Here is a 22,234-nt window from a genome sequence, read left to right as displayed (position 1 = left end):
ATCCAGCTCTTCCCTTCACCACCTCTACCCTGCCCTCTCATATACAGAGAAGTAAGAGGCACACACGCACCGGCATCTCTTCCTCTCGCGCTCGCTCGCCCTCCGATTGCCACGTAGAGAGGAGGGCCAACGCGCGGAAGCTACATCGACACGAGCGATGCTGCATGCCTGATAATAGATACGGCAGAAAGTGGACCGGACAGCGCAGGGAGCGAGGGCCCAACAGACACCACAACAGTGATCCCCCTCCCTCCCGCCTTTTCATTCGTCCCATAGTGGCAGGCGCCCCCCGCCTCTCCCCTCCCCTCACTCCGTGCAGGCACACGTGCTCTCAGCGCCAGCCGCACGGCGGCATTGCCATGATGAAGCGTCGTACAGGCGAGCGACACCCGGGTGCGGCGGCTGTGCGCAGTGTCAGCAGCTGTGGCGGCGGCGAGCTGGTGTGTGTGTCTGCGCGGGTGTCTACCACGCCCTTTCTCGACGAAGTCCACCATCACAACCATGGCGAGGAGCGTGACGACGAGACGGAGGTGACGTGCGTAGGGGTGGGGGCGGACAGTGCGTTTTCTTCTGCCGCACCTTCAGCGGCCCCCTCGAGCTGTCGGTGGAATCGCTGTCTGCGACTCCCCTCCGTGCGTCCATCCTTGTTATCGTCACTGTGCGCGGCGCGGCGCGGCTGGACTCGGCTGCTCTCCTTGCGTCCTGTGTGTAGTGTCGCCTCTCGCTCCTCTGCACTGGCATCAGCCCCATCATGGTGCGCATCCCTCGCCCGCGCAGCTGCTCGCCTGCTTTGCATGCCTGACAGGCCTCAGGCGGTGAGAGATGCCGATAATCACGAGGCGTGCGACACGCAAGCCGTCGAGGGTGGCGGCCGTCACCACCGCAGCGGTCAGCGACGCCGCCACGAGACGCGAGCCACGTCCTTGACGCGGCTCCTGTGCCGTGCCGCCTTCATCGGCGCCTCCTCGGTGGCTCTTCTTGTACTCTCTGTGATGCTGCTGGATATCGTCCTAGGTGTAACTTTTCGAGTTCTGGGGAGCGACCTCAGTGGCGGGGGCCTCGACCAACTGGAGGAGTTGCAGGCTCCGTGGCTGGACTGCGACTGTGCCGGCAAGGACCTCATCGGCGACGTCACGCTTGCCAACACGGTGTCGCCGTACGTGGCCCAAACGTTGGAGCGCCGCCTCGGCGTTGTTACGGTAGCCACGGATGCAGGCTGCAGCATCTGTGTGCCATCGGCGGTGCGCATCAGCGCTGCCGGGGAGCTGGTCGCGGTCGAAGACGATGAGGGAAGCTCTCTTCATGCTCTTTCCCGTCTTCGGCCGATGGCGCCGCTGGTGCGTGCTGCACGGGGGTTGATGGCCTACGGCTACGACGCCCTTGCCGACGTAGCCGCGGTTCTGTACCCCAGGTTGGCGATGATGGTGGTGTGGTGCCGTCACACGCACGGCGTCTCCGTCGAGCGGCATCGTGTGTCGCAGCTCCGGCAGCGTCAGAACCGCGGTGTCGCTGGTGGTGCCGTCACGCGCGCGCTCACGGACGCGCCGCTGACGCCGCTCCTACCGCCCACGTCCCTGCTTGGCGTTCCCGACGGCCCCTGGGCAAACCTCAGCGCGGCGGTGGCGGCGGAGGCGGTGGTGGCGGTACCGTACAAGTCCAGCTTCCTTGTCGTGGCGGACCAAGCGGAAGCCCGTCTCGCGTGCGTCTTGCGGGCTCCGCTGAGTCGGCTGTTTCTGCACCGACAGGCGCTTCCGTGGATGACCATCGCGGCGGCCGCCCACCGCACACAGAAGGAGTGGCAGGCCGACCCAAGGGGTCGAGAGTCGCTCCTGCCGTTCCCAGTGCCACCCAGCGAGGAGGAACGGCGGCGTCTGCGGGACACTTCTCGGGGCGCGCTGCGCCACTCCGACGGCGACGGTGAGGCCCCTGAGATCACCATTGCCGTGACGGACCAGGCGAAGGCGTTTCACAGCTACCTCTGCACCGATGTCCCCAACGTCTCCACAGCGGACGCCATCTACCACCTCGATCCGCTGCGTGCGTTGCTGCTGCGGCAAACGGACGCGTCTGCGAAGGATCGGGCGAAGACCGCCGCACGGTGCACGGGGTGCGTATTCCACTGCGTTCATCCACGGCTGGCACGCAGGCACGGACGACGCGCTGCGCCAGCGGGCGCTCGAGGCGCTGCGGAGGACGGGATTGATGGTGGCAGCAGTGCCGAGCCTTTGTCGTGGGATGTCGCGCTCGAGGACGTTGACGCTGGTCACGTTTACGTTACCACCGGCAGCAACGCCGCTGCTGGTGCGACGGTCACGGTGACGCGCGAGGATCTGTTTACATGCAAGGTGCTGAACCCAATACGGGGCCTCGGCACGCCTAAACGTCGCGGGCACGAAGCCCAGGACGACACGAATCGCGCGCTGCTGCTCTCGGTGGATGTATGGCTGTCCCACGCCGGGGGCGGAACGCCGCTGTTCTTCTCCAACAACACCGGCACTTCTCCGTGGCTACACATGGACAACGGCAGCGGCGAGGCGTCCGTCGTGCGGTTGCTGCCGCTGCACACCGCTGCCATCTATGGAGAGTCGCTGCAGAGCTTCCCCAACTACGCAATGCGACCGTCTTACTGGCTCCAGTACGATGCCGTCTACCTACAAAACAAGGTACGGCGACCAGATCGACTGTCGAGGCTGTTGGCCGTAGCCAGTCGTCGCCGTGGCGGCGGCGGGGCTGCGAAGCCGCGGACCGAGTTCGCCACATGGACCGTGACGCACTACTACATGCGCGACTTCCAGCTCGTCGTCCACCTGAACCAGCTGCGGCGTCAGCGGCTTCTGCTGATGCGGCTGCAGGGAGAGCCGGCAAACGCCTCCGTGTCGGTAACGGCGCAGGACGCGCCTGTGGCGCTGCCGTGGGTACCGCGTCCGAGGCGTGGGGCTGCAAAGCCCGCGATCGCCACTGGCGCGCTGGCGCGGCTTGCCTTTGAGGTGTTGCACGGTGCCGACCCGCTTCTGCTTCCGATGCGCGGCGAGAACCTTCACGTGCCTCCTCTGCCCGTCTCCTGGAGCCCGCCGACGTCGGCGGAGTGGGGCAGCGGCCGACCGATGAGTGTGGACGATAGGCGGCTTCCGTTTTCGGGCACCACCGGCCGAATTCCGGCGATCGCGGTCGCCATCAGCCACTGCTGGCACGGCCGCATGTGGTGGCTATCGGAGCTGTCTCGCTATTATCCGGTGCACAACTACGGCCGATGCATCATACCGCCACCCGCGCCGTTGCCCGGCGACGCGACGCCGACGCGCGGCATCCCGCAGCGAGCGCATCTCTCCTTTCCATCCGAGTGCGCCGTCGACGCTTTACGTCGGCACCACTACAGCGCACTGGCGTCCATGCAAGCGACCTACGGGCGAGTCGGTGGCCGCCGCAGCACCAGCAGTGCGGCACGTCCCATGTTCCATGTCGGGCGTGATCACGAGCTGCGCTGTGTCTTCCGCAAGTATCGCTACGTCCTCGCCTTCGAGAACACGATAGAGGACGACTACGTCACGGAGAAGGTGTACAATGCCCTGCTGTCAGGTGCGCTGCCACTTTTCATCGGGGCGATGAACATTGCAGACTACGTGCCGCGCGCATCCAGCAGCGTGCCGTCGCGCGGCCTCTCCGTCATCCCGGTGCTGCAGATGTTCCCCCTCCTGAACGAGACGGCGTGGCGGACGGAGGAGCGCCGCGTGCTGGACCTGCTCGAGGAGGACGAGGCGGTGTCGAGGCACGTCTTGCGCACGCATGCGGCGGTGCTGCAGGCGCGCTCGGCGTCCGCACAAGGCGCGGACGTGACGACAGGAATGACCACTAAGCGCCGCGACGGCGCCATTCGGATGGCGAGGACGGTGGCGACGGCTCTGGAGGAGGTCGCGGCGCAGACGCCGCATGCCGTCGCGAGCCATCACTACCTTCTCTACCCCTCCCAAGAGACTGCCGTCCCAGCGGTGCCGACGGCCGACAACAACGAGTTACCGCAGGCCGTGCCGCACGGTGCCGGCTACTTGGGCAACTGCAGTTCAGACTCTGGCGCCGCTGTGCAGCCGTTCATGTCTCCGATCGGGGTGTGGCCGCCTGCGTCGGCGCTAACGCACCTCTGCCTACTTGACAAGGAGGCGGTCGTTACTGCCAACAAGAGCGGCGGTGCTGCTCCCCGGCCTGCCGCACTTCAGTCACCGTCTACGGACGCCTACTGCGTAGGCTACGGCCAGCGGGAGTACTTGCGACGTGTGCACACGGACGTGCGGGAGGCGGCGGAGGCTGCTGCGACGATGTCGGCCAGATTCTTGCGAACGACGGAGACCCTCCGCAGGACCCTGACCTCATCGCCACCGCCGCGTCACGACGCTAAAGATGCGCGTCGTCGTCGTCCTCCCGCAGTGGCGAATGCGGGCCGAAGACCACTGCGCCGCGTGCGCTACCAGTATGACGAGGACTGGGTGTTGACCGCCAACACTGCGTGGGGCTTCAGCGTGGATGTGAACTGCACCGCTCGCCAGAGCCGCCGCAGCGGCGCGACCACGGAGTATTTGCCGCGGGCGGTGCAGCGATTTCAGGAGGCACCCGACACGACGCCGGCACAGCAGGACTACAACACACCGGGGGACATGTACTCACAGTACTTCCACCGCCGCAGCGTCCCGCCGACGCTGGCGTACGAACGTGAGCTGGCGGCGACTGCGGCGCCGGCAGGGAGTCGAGACGCACCGCCACCGCCACCGATGAGCGGGTTTGCGCAGCTCGCGGCGTACCTGCGCTCCCTCGACGCGGATCCGACGCTCGTCGAGGAAGCCGGCTACTTCGACTGGTGGCGTGCGGAGCGCATGGAGGATTACGGTGACGCGTTCCTCAGCAAGCTGTACATGCCGCACCCGGTCTGCTCCATCTGCGCGGCGGCACTGGAGAAGAAAGTGCAGTCGCGGGCTTCAGGGGGCGCCTAACCATCACTGGCCCGAGTACGCGGCGCGAAGGATCGTAAGGCGGTAACTGGCCGCGGATGGTCGACTACCACCGCTGCATTGTCTTGCATGCATCAATGCATGGCTCTTCCTTGGCACGCACGCGATATGCTGTCGCGTGCACACCTCTGTGATGGAAACGAGTAGGATAGGGTGGGCACGCACATGCACATGCACGTGGAACAAAGCCAGACGGTAGCACGACAGCCGGCGCTGAGGGGGGACATCGACGGCGCCCGCCCGCCCTCCAGCCGACGCTCGCACGTGTGGACTCACCGACAGCGACGGCGATAACCGGTGCCCTGATGGCACCTGCTTTGTGTTTTACATGCATGCAACCTTCACGGTGGACACGAGAAGGTCTTCCGCTTATCCTGCCGCTCTTCCAACACCTCTCCCCGCTCTCTCCTTTCCCGAACCCTTCGTGCAACGGAATCTCGATGTGCTGCACACACACACACACACACACACACACACACACACACACACACACACACGCACACACACGCCTACACCTCTTCCAACGATTTTGTTTTGTGAACGCGATAGACTTTTACGAGTTGGGTGCGAAGAGCACTCGACGCGTTCACGGAAAGGTGATCATAGCAGCTCGATCGAGGGCGCCCGCGATGCCGCCTCCTGCGGCCGCCGTGTCTTCCTCTCCTTCTTCGTCCGCGGCGCCCATGGCTGTCGTGTACGTGCGCCGCGATGGGCGCACCGCGCTTGAGCTGCGCGGTAAGGAGATGAAACTCTCGGACATGACCACGTTCGACGGCAGCAGCTGGTATGCGCAGGGGCAGACGGCGGTGATGGTGTCGATTCACGGGCCAACGATAGCCAAGAATGATGAGTACGACACGTGCATTGTGCAGGTGCGCATCCAGCACGCTGGCGTGCTCGCCCCAGCCGCAGGTGGCGCGGAGAAGGCGCTGTACGAGGAGAGGAAGCTGGAGCTGCTCACTCGCACAGACGCGCTGGCGCTGGGGTCGTTGCTGGAGTCCACCCTCAACGCTGTCTTCCTTCGCGAGCGCTTCCCGCGATGCGTGCTCGTGGTGGACGTCATCGTCGTCCGGGACGACGGCAGCCTGCCTGCCGTGGCGCTGAATGCTGTCATGTCCGCGCTCCTGGATGCCGGCCTGCCGTGCCGCACGACGATGGCGGCGGTGTGTGTTGCAGTTCTGACGCACGACGGTGGGGCAGACTCGAACAGCGGCCCTGCCCCAGACCGCCATTCTTCCGTCGAGGGCTCCTCATCAGCAGGCAGTGTCTACGAGTACTTGCTGGATCCAACAAGCGCCGAGGAATCCCTCGGGGTGGGCTACGCCGTCCCGGCCTCGTCTGCAGCCGAGAAGGCGGCCGTCACCGGCGCCAGCTCCGTCGCGACGTCCTCGGCCGCGCCCATGTCGCTACGGGGCGGCAACGCGGCGCAGCAGGTGCAAGGCCAGTATCGCTGCGTGAGCACTGGCGTCTTCGCTTTCTCGAACCCGGCATGCGGCGGAGGCTTGCTGGCGCAGCTGGTGCGTTCTGTCGGGAGCGGCAGCGCGGAGATGTGCGGGCCGGGGGTGTCCGTGCAGGCGTATGCGGAGATGGTGGCGTTGGCGGAGCGGGCCTCCGCGGTGCTGTTCGAGTTCTTCCGGCAGTGTAACGTGGCGGAATGAAGAGACGGGGAAAGAGAGAGAGAGAGAGAGAGGGTGGCGGGTGGGCGTCGTGGTCGTTATGAGGCGCACTCCTGCGAGAGGGAGGGATGGATATCGCGGAAGGGTATCGGAAGGCCTCACCCTCCCCTCCCTGTGCGTGCGTGCATCGGTTGGCCATGACGGCCTCGCTTCAGCACAAGCGGAGATCAAGACGGATGCCGCCGCCCCTACTCCTCCTCACCCGTCCCTCCTCTCCTTACATGCAGACGCATGTGCTGTGAGCGTCTTTAACACCTGATTAAGGAGAAAGCTATCATTGCCAGCAGGAGCGCCGGCGCGGATACATGGGCTATGCACATGGAAGGGCGTCGATACACCATCAGCGGTGGATGTCGGTGCGCGTGGGGTTGGCGAGGGTGACTGAGCGTGCGCGAGAGCGCGCGCGCACACACAGAGGGGGGGGGGAGAGAGGGGTGATCATCGCCTCGCTTAAGTGTCCAGAGGGCGTTGAGTATGGTGGATGCAATCGGCGGTCCGAAGGAGACGGCGGGTGGTGGTAGCAGCGGTGATGGGTAGCGTACTCCTACCCAGCCTAGCGAGGAGGACGCACCCCGCCGTCCCTCAGCTGCCGCCTTCTCTCCGCCCGCCATCGGCGGTTTGCCCTAAAACGAAGGAACATGACAGGGGGGAGGGGGTGAGCGTGAGAGGCATGCACGCACACACGCGCACCACAACAGAAAAGGTATTCCAACGCTTGCTGTGCGTTTCTCCCTCCGTGTCCGTGTGTGTGTCCTCTCCGAGTGCCGCGCGCATCATCTCTCTCTCTCTCTCTCTCTGCAGCTCCTCCCTCCCTCTCCCCATCTCATCCACCTTTTCCACTTTCTCATCGTTTTTCGTTGCACTTCAAGTGCCCACAACACGGAATACCCCCTCCCCCTCTCGCCTACCCGCGCGCTTGTATACAATCTCGATCACTTTCCAGCGCCCCCCCTCCCCCCCTCCCCCCATCCACCAAGTCCGCCCTCGACACATCGCTTCTCCTCCCGATCCATCTATTTATATCTCTGTCTGTGTGCACACCCCGTTTCCGTGCCTCGTCGTGCACCGCGTAAACGCGAAGGAAGAAGCGCCCCGGCTGTGCCGCTCAGTCCTCGGTCTCTCGACGGAATAAGATTGTGTCACCTGTTCCAGGCCCCCTTCCCTGGACTCGTCGCTCACGCAGATGTCTTCTTCAGCGCCGCTGTCCACGCAGCAACCGGCGCCGCTACCGCTGCAACGGCAGCAGCAACAGCAATCCACACAGAGCATGCTGGACGCTATTCGTCAGCAGGGCTGGGGCAGCGCCTCCTCCGGTGGAGGTGACGCGATGCCCTCAGACGCCTCGTCTCGCGGGATGGAGGGGCATTCGGGGGCGAAGCTCGCGTGCCCCCAAATGCACGAGGGGCACTCGGCCATCTCCTCGCGGCCGTTCAACAGTGAGGGCGCGGACAAGCCCTTCGCCGCCGTAGCCGCTACGAGGGAGGCGTCAGAGGCGGCAAAGAACTCGTACGATTCTATGCAGCCGTCTGCGGACTCGCAGCAGTTGCGCGGTGCCGAGGGCGAGTGTGCTCTCCCTGGCCACGCCAATGCCGCCGCCGCCGCCGCCACATTGCGCAACACCAACGGCGTATGCGAGGCTATTGTTACAGCCGCGCGATACGGGAGGAGCATGGAACCCAGCGCGTCGGTGCCTGCGGTCACCGCCACCGCTGCCTTGGTAAACGTCGTAGCGGAAGAAAAGGAACGCCGCCGCTTGTCGGGTCCGTTCGGATCCTACTCGACCACCGACGAAGTCTTCCACCAAAAGTGTAACGACGTGCAGCGGGGCAGTGCGATCGAGAGCGCGGACAGCCGCACGGATGCCTCTGGTGGTGCGCTCGTGGTGTCTCCTGCCTACGCGGCGGTCCCAGCTCGCGTGAGCGAGGCGCCCTCGCCGGTCGATGCTGAGATGCAGCAGCTCCTGGCCGATGCCCGCCGCGCCTACACAGCTGCTGAGGAGCGCCTGCTGAGCGACGGTCTTGCCTTGCGCGAGGACTGGATGGGCACACGCGATTTGTTTTTCGCAGCTGGCTCGCTTTTCGCCGCCGTCGGCGAGGCGGCAGACGCGGCACGCTGCCTGCTGCACGCCACCTTCATCAACCGTGCCTTTCAGAACGACAGCGAGGCGATGGTGACATTGGCGATGTCGGTGGAGCAGCTGAAGCAGTCGCACCCGCGTATCGCGGTGGACTCGCTGCTGCGGCTCGCGCCGTGCTATGCGCAGCAGGATCTTCGCTACCAAGCGGCCCGCTGCCACCGTGATGCTGCTGAAATACTGGAGAACATTCTGGAGGCGAAGGAGGAGGCTGTCGTGCAGTACCGCGCCGCGTTGGACATGTATGCCGAAACGAAAGTGGCCGCCGCCGAGACGGCGCGACGCTGGGAACGCCAGCAACAGCAACAACGCACCGCTGCCATCTGGGGCGACCTCACCGGCACACCACCGCTTCCCCCCTCCGCTGGCGCCTCCGCGACCAACGGCGATCTGACCAGCCCAACGGCGCCCGGTGGTGTCGAGGCCACATCGCTTGGGTCGGAGCAGCCCTTCGTGTCGCCCAAGTCCACGGCGCCGGTACCCTCCAGCGGCGGTGATTCCCTTACTTCATCCGTGAATGGGCAGAAGCCCCACTCCCTCGAATTCCCCGCGCATGGCCCCCCGCAGTATCGAGTCAGTACGACAGTGCAGCGCAGTCTGGCCGATTCCTGCCGCTGGCGTCTCATGATCCTTCTCACGCTTCTCGGCCGGTACGACGAGGCGCGTGAGGCGGCACTCGACTGTGCGGCGAATGTGCCGCGCACGCTACCAAAGACGAAGTATCTGCTCTACGCGACGTTGTGCGTGCTGGCGCGAGGGGCGTCCGTGAAGACGGACAGCACGGCGAATAGCGTCTCTGACCCAGCGGCCGCTGCGGAGGCAGCGCAAGCACCGGAGACGCCGACGACACCCTTTACGGCAGCTGCCGCCGACACGGTGTACTTCGACAGCCTCTACGACACCGAAAAGTTCTTCCTTGGACTGCAGGACGAGGACCGCACCTTCCAGCGCGGCAAGGAGAACGCGCTTGTGCGCGCCCTACTGGCGGCAAATCGAGCGTGCTCTCTGACGGCCTTCGACGAGGCCGTGCGCGCCTACAAGGAGTACTCGACAACGGAGCCGTGCGCTGCGTTTGAGTTGTTGGCGGGGGAGTGCCGGCGCAGCCTGTTCGAGCACATGGAGCGGTTTGCGTGAGGGGGCACGTGTGCGTGTGTCTGGATGCACGGCACGTTCCTCTGTCCTCCACCCGTTTTTTAATGCGTGTGTGTGTATGTGGGAGAGAGAGGGGGGAGAGGAGGGGGTTGCTTCTCTCACGTCCTCGACCCATTATGCTTGCCCTTCGCTTCCTGCGTTACGCCGGGGTATGTATGTATATGTGTATGTATATATATATATGTGTGTGTGTGTACTTGTGGGTATGCATAGATGTATGTAACGTGTGCGTTTTCACGGTGTGTGTGTGTGTATTTGGATCCTTTCACTCATGCTGATCATCTCAGTTTTCACGGTTGTACAGTCGCGCCCCTCTCTCTCTCTCCCACGCCCTCCCTCGATGTACCGTGTGCGTCTTGTGCACACGTGCACACGGGCACACACACACACACACACACACAAACACATGTACATATCCAAGTGTGAGGGCGCCTTGTACAGATTTCGCTTCGCTGATGTAAGTCGCCTTGGGATGAGCGATGCGCCAATCGGTAGTGTGGTGGTGGCACACACGTCCATGCAAGAGACCGTGACGAGAAATCCTGCTCATGCGTATGTGGCCGCCTCTTAGTGATTGGCTCGCTTGTTACGCGCACCTCCTCATTTTTGGTTGGATGGCTCGATGGCCAGTGGGCCCGAGCGGTGTAAAGAGGGGAAGCGGGGGGGGTGAGGAGGGGGGGCTCACGGAAAGTCATGACGACTGTCGGGTGCTAACACAGTGAGCCGAAAGAATGCTAAAGCCGCACCCGGGCAGGCGCGCAGGACATGCTGAAGGAAGACGGTCGCACGACTGTGCTGCAACGGCCCTCTCGCTGTTTTGTTTACCCTCCGCCCTCAAGGCAGCACGACTTGCCCTGCTGTACTCTCTCGCGATGTCTCTCGCTCTGTCTCTGTCTCTGTCTCTGTCTCTGTCAGTCCCGCTCATACCACGCACACGCCGACTCCCCCACCATGCCACCATAGCTTCGCCCACCAGCCCCATGTCCACCGCACTGCCCCCCTTACCAAGAGCCACTGGCTCAGCATATGCCCGATGCGTGGCGTGGTGAGACGCAGTGCTGCATCCGCATACTGGAGAATGCCTAACAGCAACCAGGACGCGCATGGGGCGACCATCACACGCAGGTCTGAGACGAGCGCGATGTCTCGTTATGAGGCCGCCGTATGCGTGAACGAGTCCACTCTTCTGGTGGCCGGAGCGGGAGGAAAACCGGGCGAGTTCAACAGCCGCACGTCCGATTTTGAGCCAGTTGCGACCGATGGACGATCAAGGTCATGCGACAGAGGCACTGTCGGCAGTTTTGCGCGAGATGTGTTTCTCCTGCACGCGCATGCAGCGGATGATCGGCCACTGAGCCAGCGTCGACGACCGCACAGCGGTCATCCCTCGAACGCCGTCATGCGGGGGGCAGTCGGCGCGAGTTGCGTGTGCCGAATGAAGCAGCCTTCATAACCGAATGCATGGCCAATGCGCCGCTCAGCGGGGGCCGTCCGCACTCGGTGTGCTCCAGGGGAGCAGGTGCAACGACTTTCCCTATGACACCATGGAAGCACCGACACGACGCGCCACCCGCATCTGCATTCCAGGTGGCGACAGAGCCCCCCCCCCCCTCTCCCCCCCCTGCGGGGCACTGCCAGCAGCATGGTCAGGTTTTGCAAGCTTTGAACAGACTGCCTCGACCATAGGGGTGGGTGGATCTGTGAGCGAGGCATGTCCATCTGCACGATGGCCGACGCCGAGGGATGGGCTTCACGTAGCAGAATTGGAGATCAAGGATCTGAAGGCCCATCACGCGCTAGCGGCCCATGCGGCCAGGTGTGTTCTCGCCGGCGACCCGGCAGTGGGCCAGTCGGAACTTCGTGCCCCGAGAGGGGAGAGGAGGAGGAAAGGGAGAGGGAGGGAGGGAGGGAGGGAGGGGGAGGGCGTGACGGGGGCGGTGGCGGTTCGGATCGACCGCGCCACTTTTTTTTGTGGCGAGCAGCTGGTCACCTGGCCGCTGTATACATCCGCTGGTGTCACCGTTGATCACACGGTCAGCAGACGGTGCAAGAGTGCCCGACGTTTTTTGCGACGCCTTCGCGATCACGCGCGATGGGGTGCGATGACAGTGACGTACATGGAGCGGGTTTGTGTCGAAGCTTCTCCAGGCGTTGAGTGTCATGGGTGTCCCAGCGCATGGGTGCCGTTGGGCGGCCCAGTGCGTGCGCCGCTGTTTGCCGTCGCTAAAGCGTTGCCTCCTGCAGGACACGAGGCCGGCCCGTCTGCCGACCTCGGTGGCACGTGGGCGGGAAGTTTGGATGGGGGAGAGGGGGCTTTGGGAAGCCGCGCGGTCGCACCCCCGCGATGTGCGCGGCCGGGAGCGGTCCTTGTATCGGACGTGTCGTTGCTCGGATGGGGCGCCATGTTGTTTCGCCCCCACGGGGTGGGAGGAGTCACTGCATCCGGGGGCCAGTGGAGGTGTCGGTCCTCTCCCATTGCAGCAGTCACGATGCAGCGCTGTGCTGCACAGCCTGCAACCGTTCGTACCGCGCCTCGTCGGACACGTGGTGATCTGCAGTCGATAACGCGACTGTGGTGGCTGCATCCCGGAAGCGCTGCACCGAGCCTGATGCCCTCTAGGGTGAGCAGGCTTCAGCGCTGCGTCTTCTGCCGTAGCAACTAAGCCCCCTCCCCTCAGACTACGCCAGAAGATGTGTGCGTTCAGTAGACGGCCCGGGGAAGGCGCGTTGATTTGTCGGCAGCTACCGACGCACGCGGACCTGGTGATAAGGGGTCGAGCTAGCGGAAACGGGCGCGTTGGGGGGGGCAGGAGCCTCTCCATGCCATGTCGAGGGTGGAACCACCGCGCGAAACCCGGAAAAACAATTTGTCACACGTCTGGAGGTGCTGTCCGTGGAATATTCATGTGGATGTGTGTGGATGTGTGTGTGTGCACCGCCGTCCTCTCCGTCCCTCCATCCATCCCTCCCTCCTGTATGTGCGGATGTGTCTGTGTATGCACATGTGCCGGCCCCTCTCTTGCACTGCTCTTCCACTTCTTTCTCTTTCTTCTTCTGCCGTTTTCGGCTGAGCAAGCCTCTGACACACAAACACACACACACACACACACACACACACACACACGCGAAAAAGGTGTGTTGCATGGGCATATACACGGCTCTCTCTCTATACGCAACACCATACCCGATCTGCCTTTCTTATTGGTGTGTGTGTGTGTGTGTGTGGGGAGGGGCTCTATCTCTCTATCCCTGCCCTTCCCTTCATCGTCGTCGTCCACACCCACACCACTGCATGTGTATACAGCTGCCTCCCTCTTCCCCATTCCTCTCCCTCCCCACTTCGTCAGCGAACGCCGCTTGCTCGTTTCTGAGCGTATCTTCTTGTTTGCCTTGCTTCCTCGTGTCGTGCTCTTGTGCGCTGTACACATCCGCCAACCCCCCAACCCCCGTTCCGGCCGCCACAGGCTTCATCCCACGGACGTGACGAGGGGCGCGCGAGTGATTTGCCTTCGTGCTGTGTTGTGCGTTTTCGTTCGTTGGTTTCCAGGGCGAGCTCACCGTTGCATATAAAAACGACGAAAGGGAGGGCGGGCGGGAGAGAAGAGAGTGAGTGAGTGGGGGAGGAAGTGGTGGTGGCTGTGGTGGTGGGGAGCAGTGGAGGAGAGGTGCGGAGGTGTTCGCGCGGACGCGAGGAGGCGTGGGTTCTCTTCCTCCCCCAGTCTCTTGTCGTTTCTCCTTTCCGCGACGCCGGCCAGCGTGGTGGTGTGCCCTCAACGGAGTTGCTGAGTGATGGATCGCGCACCGCTGCTCCCCGCTCCGCAAGGCTGTTGGGCAGCGGCGCCGGCGCCACCAGGTCAGCGCTCCTCTTTCGCGTCGCCCGCGACGCCTCCGTCTTCGCCACGGGCAGCCTTTGTGTCCCCGTTGGCGCAGCGACGTACCGAGGCAGGGGCCGGCTACTACGGCGGGCTCCTGCCTGCCGAAGCGGCAGCGGTTCCACAATCTGGTGCGCCATGTGCCACTACGCGCACTTGGGGCAGTGGCGCCAGAAGTGCGAGGTGTCGGATTCCGGTATATGCTTCCGCCTTGGGCCATCCTCCCTTACAGAGCCTGAACCGCCCATGCGCGGCGCCGCCCCCGCTTCAGCAGCGGGCGCGCAGCCACGGGGTCGAGGAACCGCCGCGGATCGAGCGTGAGCTGCAGTACCGCCGCATAGCGATCGGCCCCACCGGCTGGACAAGGGAGGTCTTCCAATCTATATCGACCGCCTTGCCAGCGTCAGCCGGTGCCCCCGCTGTGGGTGGGGGCCACCGCCCTTCCTTACAGTGGACAAGGCGCGCCAGTACAGCGCCCCTCTTGGGGGACTGCGAGTCTTCCTCATCGTCGACACGGCTGATGCCGATCGACGCATGTCAGCAGCAGGCGAGGCGTGATAGCAGCGGAGGCGTGGCGATGGGGGCCATCACGACAGCCACGCGCGATGTTTTGCCTGGAGGCTTGACCGGTGACCGGCCGTTCATGTCGCCGCCGTCAGCCGTCGCCTCTCTTAGCTCAGGTGGACAGCTGCCCTCTGCAGCGCCTGCGGCGGAGCGTCCGCAAGAGCAGTCACGGGCACCCCCAGCGGCGACGGCGCTCATCTCGACGAGCCAAGCGGCGCACGACCCCGGCGCGGGCGCACCTGGCTTATCGCATTTCGATGTCGCTACCCCCCTCCTCCTTGAAGACCGACGCTTCGCGCGGCGGGACGCCGGCATCTGCGGCACCGACAGCTACACGATGCACAGCGATAGCACGCATAGCAGCAACCTTACTATGAGCTCCGCCTACGCCGATGCCGAGGGGCACAGGAATGCCGGCAACGCCGCCGTGAACAGAGGCGGCAGCAGTAGCAGGTCTATGGAGAGTGATGTAGGCGACTTCGCCAGCGAGTATTACGGTAGCATGCCCACCTCCGGCCTCGGACACGACGGGCACGGCCGCGCCGACGACGTCCACACGGGCAACCTGAGAGCCCCCTTCGACCGCAGCAGCGCACTAGACTACTGGGATACCGTGACCACGACTTCGTTCTCGGAGTCCCATACACTGACGACTAAGCACGGCGGCGGCGCCGACGACCTTGCAAGCCCGACGGCTGGCGGTGCCGGATGGACTCATAAGGACTCCAGCACGTGGCTCGACCAACTCGGGGCGACTATTTCTCGCGATATGATCGAGCGGCGCCGCCGCTGGGGCAGCGTGGTGCTGGAGATTGCGATCCCGCTTGTGTGCACGGTCTGTGTGGTGGCGCTGTGGGCCGCCTTCGGCGTTACTTCCTCGCCGGACTACAGCTCGCTGGCCTCTATTGGTGATAAAGGATACAACTTCGCGGCTGGCAGGTACCTGGCGGAACTCTGCTACAACGAGACGTGGTTTGGGGAGCGGAACTACATCGACGGACTGCGCCCCTGCAGCAGCCTAGACGCTGCGTCACTGAGATCAGTGATCTGCAACACGGTCGGCGAGGAGGAGCTGCCCGTGAAGGGGCTGTGCTACAGACAAGGGGGCCGGGGGCTTGCTGACTTTCTCAGCGGTATGCGCAACGGCCTCGCGCGGGTGATGCCGCTAGACGACATCATCGCCCGCCAGTGGATGGCCAAAAAGTTGTCCTTAACGGATTCGGCGGCGATGGCGCTGCTGATCGGCGCGGGGTTCTTCTCCCACACGCGCATCAACGCTATCGCGTCGTCCGGCAAGCTGTACTTCGCCCCAAGCGAAAACGTGCCACTCGACATGCTCCAGTACCTGTCCAACAACTCTAGGTTTTTCCAGTACGTGTACAACGATACCTTCGACACCGTCGAGGAGGCGCACCGCGTGATCAAGAGCGGCGAGCGTGGACCCACATGGGCTCTCGTGAACATCCGCCAGCTGGACGAGAACGGCTTGGACTTGTCTATCGAAATGGCCTCGACAGCGCTGCCGGCGTTGACGGGGATGGTGGACAAGGCGTACTCCGGCGGCGGGGGCTACGATCGATCCAACATGTATTACACGAGCGGCTACCCGTCCTTGATGGACGCACTTGTGAAGTACTACCTCATGTCCCTGTACGCGGCCGGCGCAACGCGCGCTGAAACGGGCAGCGTTCAGGCCCTGGCCGAGAGGCGGGCGGAGCAACAGCAGCGGCAACAGGCGCAGGCAGCGGCTGACGACTCGGTGGACGTGGTTCTGGATACGCACAAACTGCTCAACGCTGTGCGGGCGGCGCGGGAACCAGTGGGCAGCGGTACCCAGTTCTTCACCGATGTCGCCGAGCTGGGCAACTCCTCGGCGGCCGTGACGTCACAGAAAGCCTCTCGCATCCTGGCGACGAGCGCGGCCCTTCGCGCGAAGACGAGCTTCACGATCTTCCTGGGCAGCATGCCATGGGTGCCCTTCAAGACGAGCCAGGTGCTGACTTCTGCGAACACCATCATCGGCTTCGTCATTGTGATGGCGTTTCTCTACCCTGTCTCGCAGTTGACGCGGCGGCTCGTGCTAGAGAAGGAGCGGCGCGTGCGGGAGGCGACGCTGATCATGGGGCTCAGGCCGGTATATTTTTGGTGCAGCTGGTTCCTTTACAGCGTCGCCCTCATGCTCACGATCTCCCTCTTCATGACGCTGCTGATGTGCACAACGTTCCTGACGAAGAGCGATGCCTCATGCGTGCTTCTTGTCCTTGTCATGTTCTCCCTCACGTGCGTGCCGCTGTCGGGGCTGATGGCCACTCTCTACAACACGTCGCACATGGCGGTTCTCATGACGCCACTCCTCTACTTTGCCATGTCTCTGCTGGTCTTCGCGATCTATTCGGCCAGTCCGGCCGTCTACCTCGGCCTCAGCATCTTCTCGCCCACCTGCTTCGCGATCATCCTGCAGATCATGCTCGCCCGGGAGAGCGGCGACGGCTTTGCGACGAGGATCTTTCTGGACCCGAACGACAACCCCAACACCGCCACGCTCTTGGGATTCCTCGTCCTGGACTTTGGTGTGTATCTGCTGCTCATGTTCTACCTCGATGCGGTGCTGCCCAAGGCGGTTGGTGTGTCGAAGCACCCGCTCTACTTCATCCTAGAACCGGCCCGGCATTGCCGTCGCAGGCGTGCGGAAAGGGCGTGGCAGGCGGAACAGCGGCGGCGTCAAGCGGCGTCTGCCACCGACGGCGGCAGTGGTGCAAGGGAGGCCCCGCAGCCGCCACCGACGCAGAGGAGGAGGACTCATGATCCCAAAGAGGGGACGCACGGCGGCAGCGATGGCTCGTGCTGCACTGGGTACAACGTTGCAACGGATGACGCCGACGAGGACCTGTGCGACGGCGAGGACGCCCGTGATCCGAACGGCGTGTACGAGGCGGAGACCTTCACGCCGGAACAACTGTCCGTGCGCATTATCGGCCTCCGCAAGTGCTTCGAGCACGGTGGCCGCCGCTTCGTTGCGGTGCGGAACTTCTGCTGGCAGCTGCCGAACGCTGGCATCTCCGTGCTGCTGGGGCACAACGGCGCCGGCAAGTCGACGCTGATCAACATGATGACGGGCATGCTCTACCCGGATGGCGGGGACTGCTACATCGGCGGCCACTCCATCCGCTCCGATCTGGCGCGCGCCCGCCACCAGATCGGTTTCTGTCCACAGCACAACATTCTCTGGCCGGAGCTGACGTGCCGTGAGCACCTCGAGTTCTTTGCGCGGCTGAAGGGGCTGCGCGGGGCTGCGCTGGAGGATGCTGTGATGTACACCCTCAAGGAGGTGGATCTTGTGGCGAGGCAGAGCGACACGACGCGCGTTCTCTCGGGTGGCATGAAGCGGAAGCTCTCGGTCGCCATCGCGTTTGTAGGTGGCAGCAGCCTCGTCTTCCTCGATGAGCCGACCGCCGGCATGGACGTGGCGGCGCGGCGGCACACGTGGAGGCTGTTGCTGCGCATGTCGCGCAGCCGGAGCGTACTGCTGACCACGCACTTTATGGACGAGGCGGACTTGCTCGGTGACCGGGTGGCCATCATGAGCCGTGGCCAGCTTAAGTGCGCTGGCAGCTCGCTCTTCTTGAAGTCGCGCCTGGGTATCGGGTACAACATCACCATCTCTGTCGACGAGCTGCTACGCGTCCGTGACCTCGATGTCTTTTTGCAGCAGCACGTGCCGCAGGCGGAGCGCTTGACAAGCAGTGGCGGCGAGGTCGGCTACCGCCTGCCTGCGAAGCATGTGGAGCGCTTCCCAGGACTGCTGAGCGCGCTCGACAGAGTTGGGCCGCTGATCGGCATTCGTGGCTACGCCATCTCTCCCACAACGCTGGAGGAGGTGTTTCTGACGATCGCCCGCGACGCCGCGGAGGATGACAAGAGGCGAGCGAAGGCGGAGAGCGCAGCCGCCGTGGCTGCCGTGGCGGACAAGAAAAGTTGCCCGCCAGACCTCTGGCATCGTTCACGCTACTGCTGCTTCTGCCGCGGTGGCGGTAAGGGCCAGAGCGACCACTCCTCCAGCGACGAGTTCGACTGGGGCGATGATGACGAGGACAGCCATCGCAACGCCGGCTACTTGCGCGACACCTCCGGCGTGCACCCGCCGGAGGTGTCCCTGTACTCAGCGCTGGACCGAAATATCAGCCCGATGCAGCATCAGTCAGCGTCCTTGGCCGCCGTCTCGGAGCAGCTTCCGAGTTGCTCGAGCCCAACGAGGACGGGCTACACGGGGGGCTGCAATCGCAATAATACGCGCACCTCGGGAAGCTGCACACCCTCCATGTCCTCGTTGTGGCTCGCGAGACCGGCGACGTCTGCCGCTTCCAAAGCCGGCGACCGTGCATCACAGGAGGACGTGGTCGGCAGCGGAGAGCCAATGCAGTCGACAGCAGAGCATGCGATGACAGCGAGCTCGGCGGACGTGGAACACTCTCTACCGCGTGTCCCGGCCGCGGCAGCTGCAACGACAACGGTGGCGCTGACGAGAGCGAAGGATGCTTTGCCGGGTGATATTATCTGGAACTGCGAGGTTGCTTTCTCGACTGCGGCTGTGAGTCTCCTGCAGACGGAGGCAATGATGCGCAAGCGGTTCTGCAACATGAAGCGCGATCGCAAGGCGCTCTGCTTCCAGATGGTCTGCCCCGCCGCATGCATCCTGCTAGCGATGCTGCTGAACGTGGCGGGAACGTATACCGTCAGAGAGCTGAGGCTAAACACGAGCAACTACCCATACGACACGCTGTGGGACACGACGGGCTGTGCGGGCTACTTCAACGGAAGCTTCAGCGACGTGGCCGCGTCGCTTGCACGAAACCAGCGCACGCGCGACTTGCGCATGACAAGTCTGTCGGACTTCTACTACTTCCTCCAAGACGAGTGGTTTGCGCACGGCAAAGTCGGCAAGTACAGCGGCCTCGCGTGCGGCGACCCTGTGGTGGCGATGCTGCCTTCTATCGATCTTAACCCCGTCGTGTTGCTGACGAACTACTCCGCCTATCACGAGTTTCCTATAGCCATGTCGAACTTCTACAATCTGCTCTTGAAGGAGGCTCGCGGCCCATCCGTGTCCATCACGGCGAGCGCCGGCACGCTGCCGTCGAGCTTCGCGCTTGCCTCCGAGAGAAGCATCAAGCTGCTGCTGACGGCCATCATCATTCTAGTGCCCTTCACCTTTCTCCCCGCGAACTGCGTGGCCTGGGTGGTGAAGGAGCGGGAGTGCCGGTCGCGCCACCTGCAGGATATCTGCGGCCTGCGCTACCTCGTCTACTGGTTCAGCAACTTTGTTTTCGACTTCACGGCGTACGCCGTGACGATGCTGCTCGTTGTGACGATTTTAGCTGTCTTCCGACGCGAGGAGTACATCGGCGTCGACACTGCTGGCGCGACTTTCACGCTGCTTTCGGTCTTCGGCTTCTGCAGCACGACCACGGCGTACTTTCTGCAGTTCTTCTTCGCAACCCACTCAAGCGCGCAGAGCATCGTGATGGCGACCGGCTTCATTACCGGCTTCCTTCTGGTCATCATTGTATTCGTGCTTCGACTCTTGCCGTCGACAGAGGCGACGTCGCACAGGTTGGGCTGGGCGTTCCGCATCTTTCCCACCTACGCCGTCAGCGAAGGCATCGTGAATCTCGCCCTGCTCTCGCACTTCCAATCGTCGGACGAGAGCTTGACAGCCTTCTCCATGCAGACTATAGGCTGGCCGTGCGTGTACATGGCGGTGGAGGGGCCGCTGTTTCTCATTCTTACGCTGCTGATCGACCACCCACACTGGCGAATGAGGCTGCTGCTGCGTGGCGGCGACGCGCACCGTCGGCGTCATGGCAGCCATCAGCACGGAGAGCAACCCGACGCGAGTGAGAGTACCGATGACGGTGTCGACGAGGATAGCGACGTCGAGGACGAGCGGGTCGAGGTGCAGCGGCGCATAGAGGCATACCGCGAAGACCTGAAGCGGCAGGAGAACATGTACAAGGTGAGCGATGCTGCCGACTCCGCATCCGTTGAGATGGCGGCGACGAGCACAGCTGGGGGCACCGGCGGTGACTTCTCGAGCTTCGGCGCTAAGCTGCCTATCATCGACGCCGTCGCGGTCGTCGGCTTGCGCAAGCAGTATGATAACGGCAAGGTGGCGGTGCACGATCTCTCCTTCGGCGTCGTGCCGGGCGAGGTCTTTGGCCTTCTCGGCACGAATGGCGCTGGCAAGACAACAACGATGTCGATCCTGTGCCAGGAGTTCTATCCCACCACTGGGCATGTCTACGTGTGCGGGTACGACATTGTGGAGGAAAGTCGCGACGCGCTCCGGTGCATCGGGTATTGCCCCCAGTTCGACGCAACGCTGGACCTGCTGACGGTGGAGGAGCACCTGAGTGTCTTTGCCGGCATCCGCGGCATCGTGCGGGAGCAGCAGAAGGACGTCGTGCGCGCGCTGCTGCAGCTGACTGGTCTGCGCGAATACCGTCACACAACGTCGGCAGCGTTGTCGGGCGGCAACCGCCGGAAGCTGAGCGTCGCGCTGTCGCTGATTGGTGGGCCGCCGGTGGTCATTTTCGACGAGCCGTCGGCGGGCATGGATCCCGTCGCTCGGCGTGAGATATGGACGTCGATGCAGGCCATTCGACACCGCTGCTCAATCATTTTGTGCACGCACCACCTCGAGGAGGTGGAAGCCCTTGCCGACTGTGTGGCCATCATGGTGGACGGGCGACTGCGCTGCATCGGCAGCAAGGTGCATCTGAGACAGAAGTACGGCAGCGGCTTTGAGATGACCATCCGCGTGCAGCCGCCGACCACCGTCGACGTGAGCTCCTCCACCGCGGCGGATGCGAGGCAGCGCAAGCGAGCTGCCGAGGCGGCGCTGGAGGCGATCAAAGCGCGGCTCATTGTTTTCGTCGCTTCCTCGTTTCCGTCCTCACAGGTCAGCGAGGTGCGTGGCAAGCGACTTGTCTTTACACTGCCCAAGAACACGAACCTGCCGAGCGTCTTCGAGTGTTTGCAGGCAAACCGCGACGCACTCTGCATTTCTGACTACACGGTGTCGCAGACAAGTATTGAGCAGATATTCATGCGCGTCAGCGGCGAGGTGGAGAAGGCGGAGAAGGTTCGCACCGCCTTGTCAGAGCGGCGGCGTGATGTCGAGAACGCCTTGCGACGGAAGCATGAGCAGCTGCACCTCAAGAGAGAAGAGTCTTCCGAGGGGCAACGTGCATAGTTGTGAGCTGCGCTCATGGCTGCCAAGCCAGGAAGCCCAAGCGAGGGAGCGCATGGAAAATGAGGCTGCGCAGCCTTGAAGGAGGGCTTCCTCCCACGTAGTTGGATAGCCCCTCCCCCCTCCCTGTGTCCCCCGATGCTTTCGTGTGTTGCCATGCACGTCAGGTCCTCGCGACTGCACGCCGTGCTGGTGATTCGCCATTTTGTTCGCCTTTGCGTTCCTGTAAATTGATGAGGTGCTCCCACCCCACTTCTCCTCAACAGCGACCATTCCGTGATGGATGTGTACATATATCTGGTATTTCGATATCTGTGTATATATATATATATGCATGTATATGCGTATATGTGTGTGTGTATGTCTATATATATATATATATGCATATATGTATTATACATATATATATATATACATGTATAGATGTGTATATATTTATGTGTGTGTGTGTTTGTATAGATGTGTATATGTATGTCTCTCTGTGTGTGTGTATATATATATGTGTATATATAGATGTATGTACATGCATGTTGGTGTGTACCTACGCGCACCTGCATGTGTATCGGTGTGTGTCTACTCTATCTGGACAT

General features: G+C 63.2%; 4 protein-coding genes across 4 annotated transcripts; all 4 read left to right on the top strand.

The window, feature by feature from the left end:
• Positions 1-359: 359 nt before the first annotated feature.
• LMJF_02_0330 (putative glycosyl transferase) lies at positions 360-4,979 on the top strand (the record flags this gene model as incomplete). The annotated part of the gene is made up of 1 exon (XM_003721591.1): positions 360-4,979. The coding sequence occupies one exon, from the start codon at positions 360-362 to the stop codon at positions 4,977-4,979; it is 4,620 nt and encodes a 1,539-aa protein (XP_003721639.1).
• A 701-nt stretch (positions 4,980-5,680) lies between these two features.
• Positions 5,681-6,655, top strand: LMJF_02_0320 (putative ribosomal RNA processing protein; the record flags this gene model as incomplete). Its single annotated transcript, XM_003721590.1, has 1 exon — positions 5,681-6,655. The coding sequence occupies one exon, from the start codon at positions 5,681-5,683 to the stop codon at positions 6,653-6,655; it is 975 nt and encodes a 324-aa protein (XP_003721638.1).
• Positions 6,656-7,856: 1,201 nt separating this feature from the next.
• LMJF_02_0310 (conserved hypothetical protein) lies at positions 7,857-9,941 on the top strand (the record flags this gene model as incomplete). Its single annotated transcript, XM_003721589.1, has 1 exon — positions 7,857-9,941. One exon carries the CDS (start codon positions 7,857-7,859, stop codon positions 9,939-9,941), a length of 2,085 nt encoding a protein of 694 aa, XP_003721637.1.
• Positions 9,942-14,474: 4,533 nt separating this feature from the next.
• ABCA1 (putative ATP-binding cassette subfamily A,member 1) lies at positions 14,475-21,647 on the top strand (the record flags this gene model as incomplete). The annotated part of the gene is made up of 1 exon (XM_003721588.1): positions 14,475-21,647. The coding sequence occupies one exon, from the start codon at positions 14,475-14,477 to the stop codon at positions 21,645-21,647; it is 7,173 nt and encodes a 2,390-aa protein (XP_003721636.1).
• Between the last annotated feature and the right edge of the window lie 587 nt (positions 21,648-22,234).

This window comes from Leishmania major, chromosome 2 (genome assembly GCF_000002725.2).
Source record: "Leishmania major strain Friedlin complete genome, chromosome 2".
Classification (NCBI taxonomy): Eukaryota; Euglenozoa; class Kinetoplastea; order Trypanosomatida; family Trypanosomatidae; genus Leishmania; species Leishmania major.
This window is presented reverse-complemented; position numbering and strand designations above follow the sequence as displayed.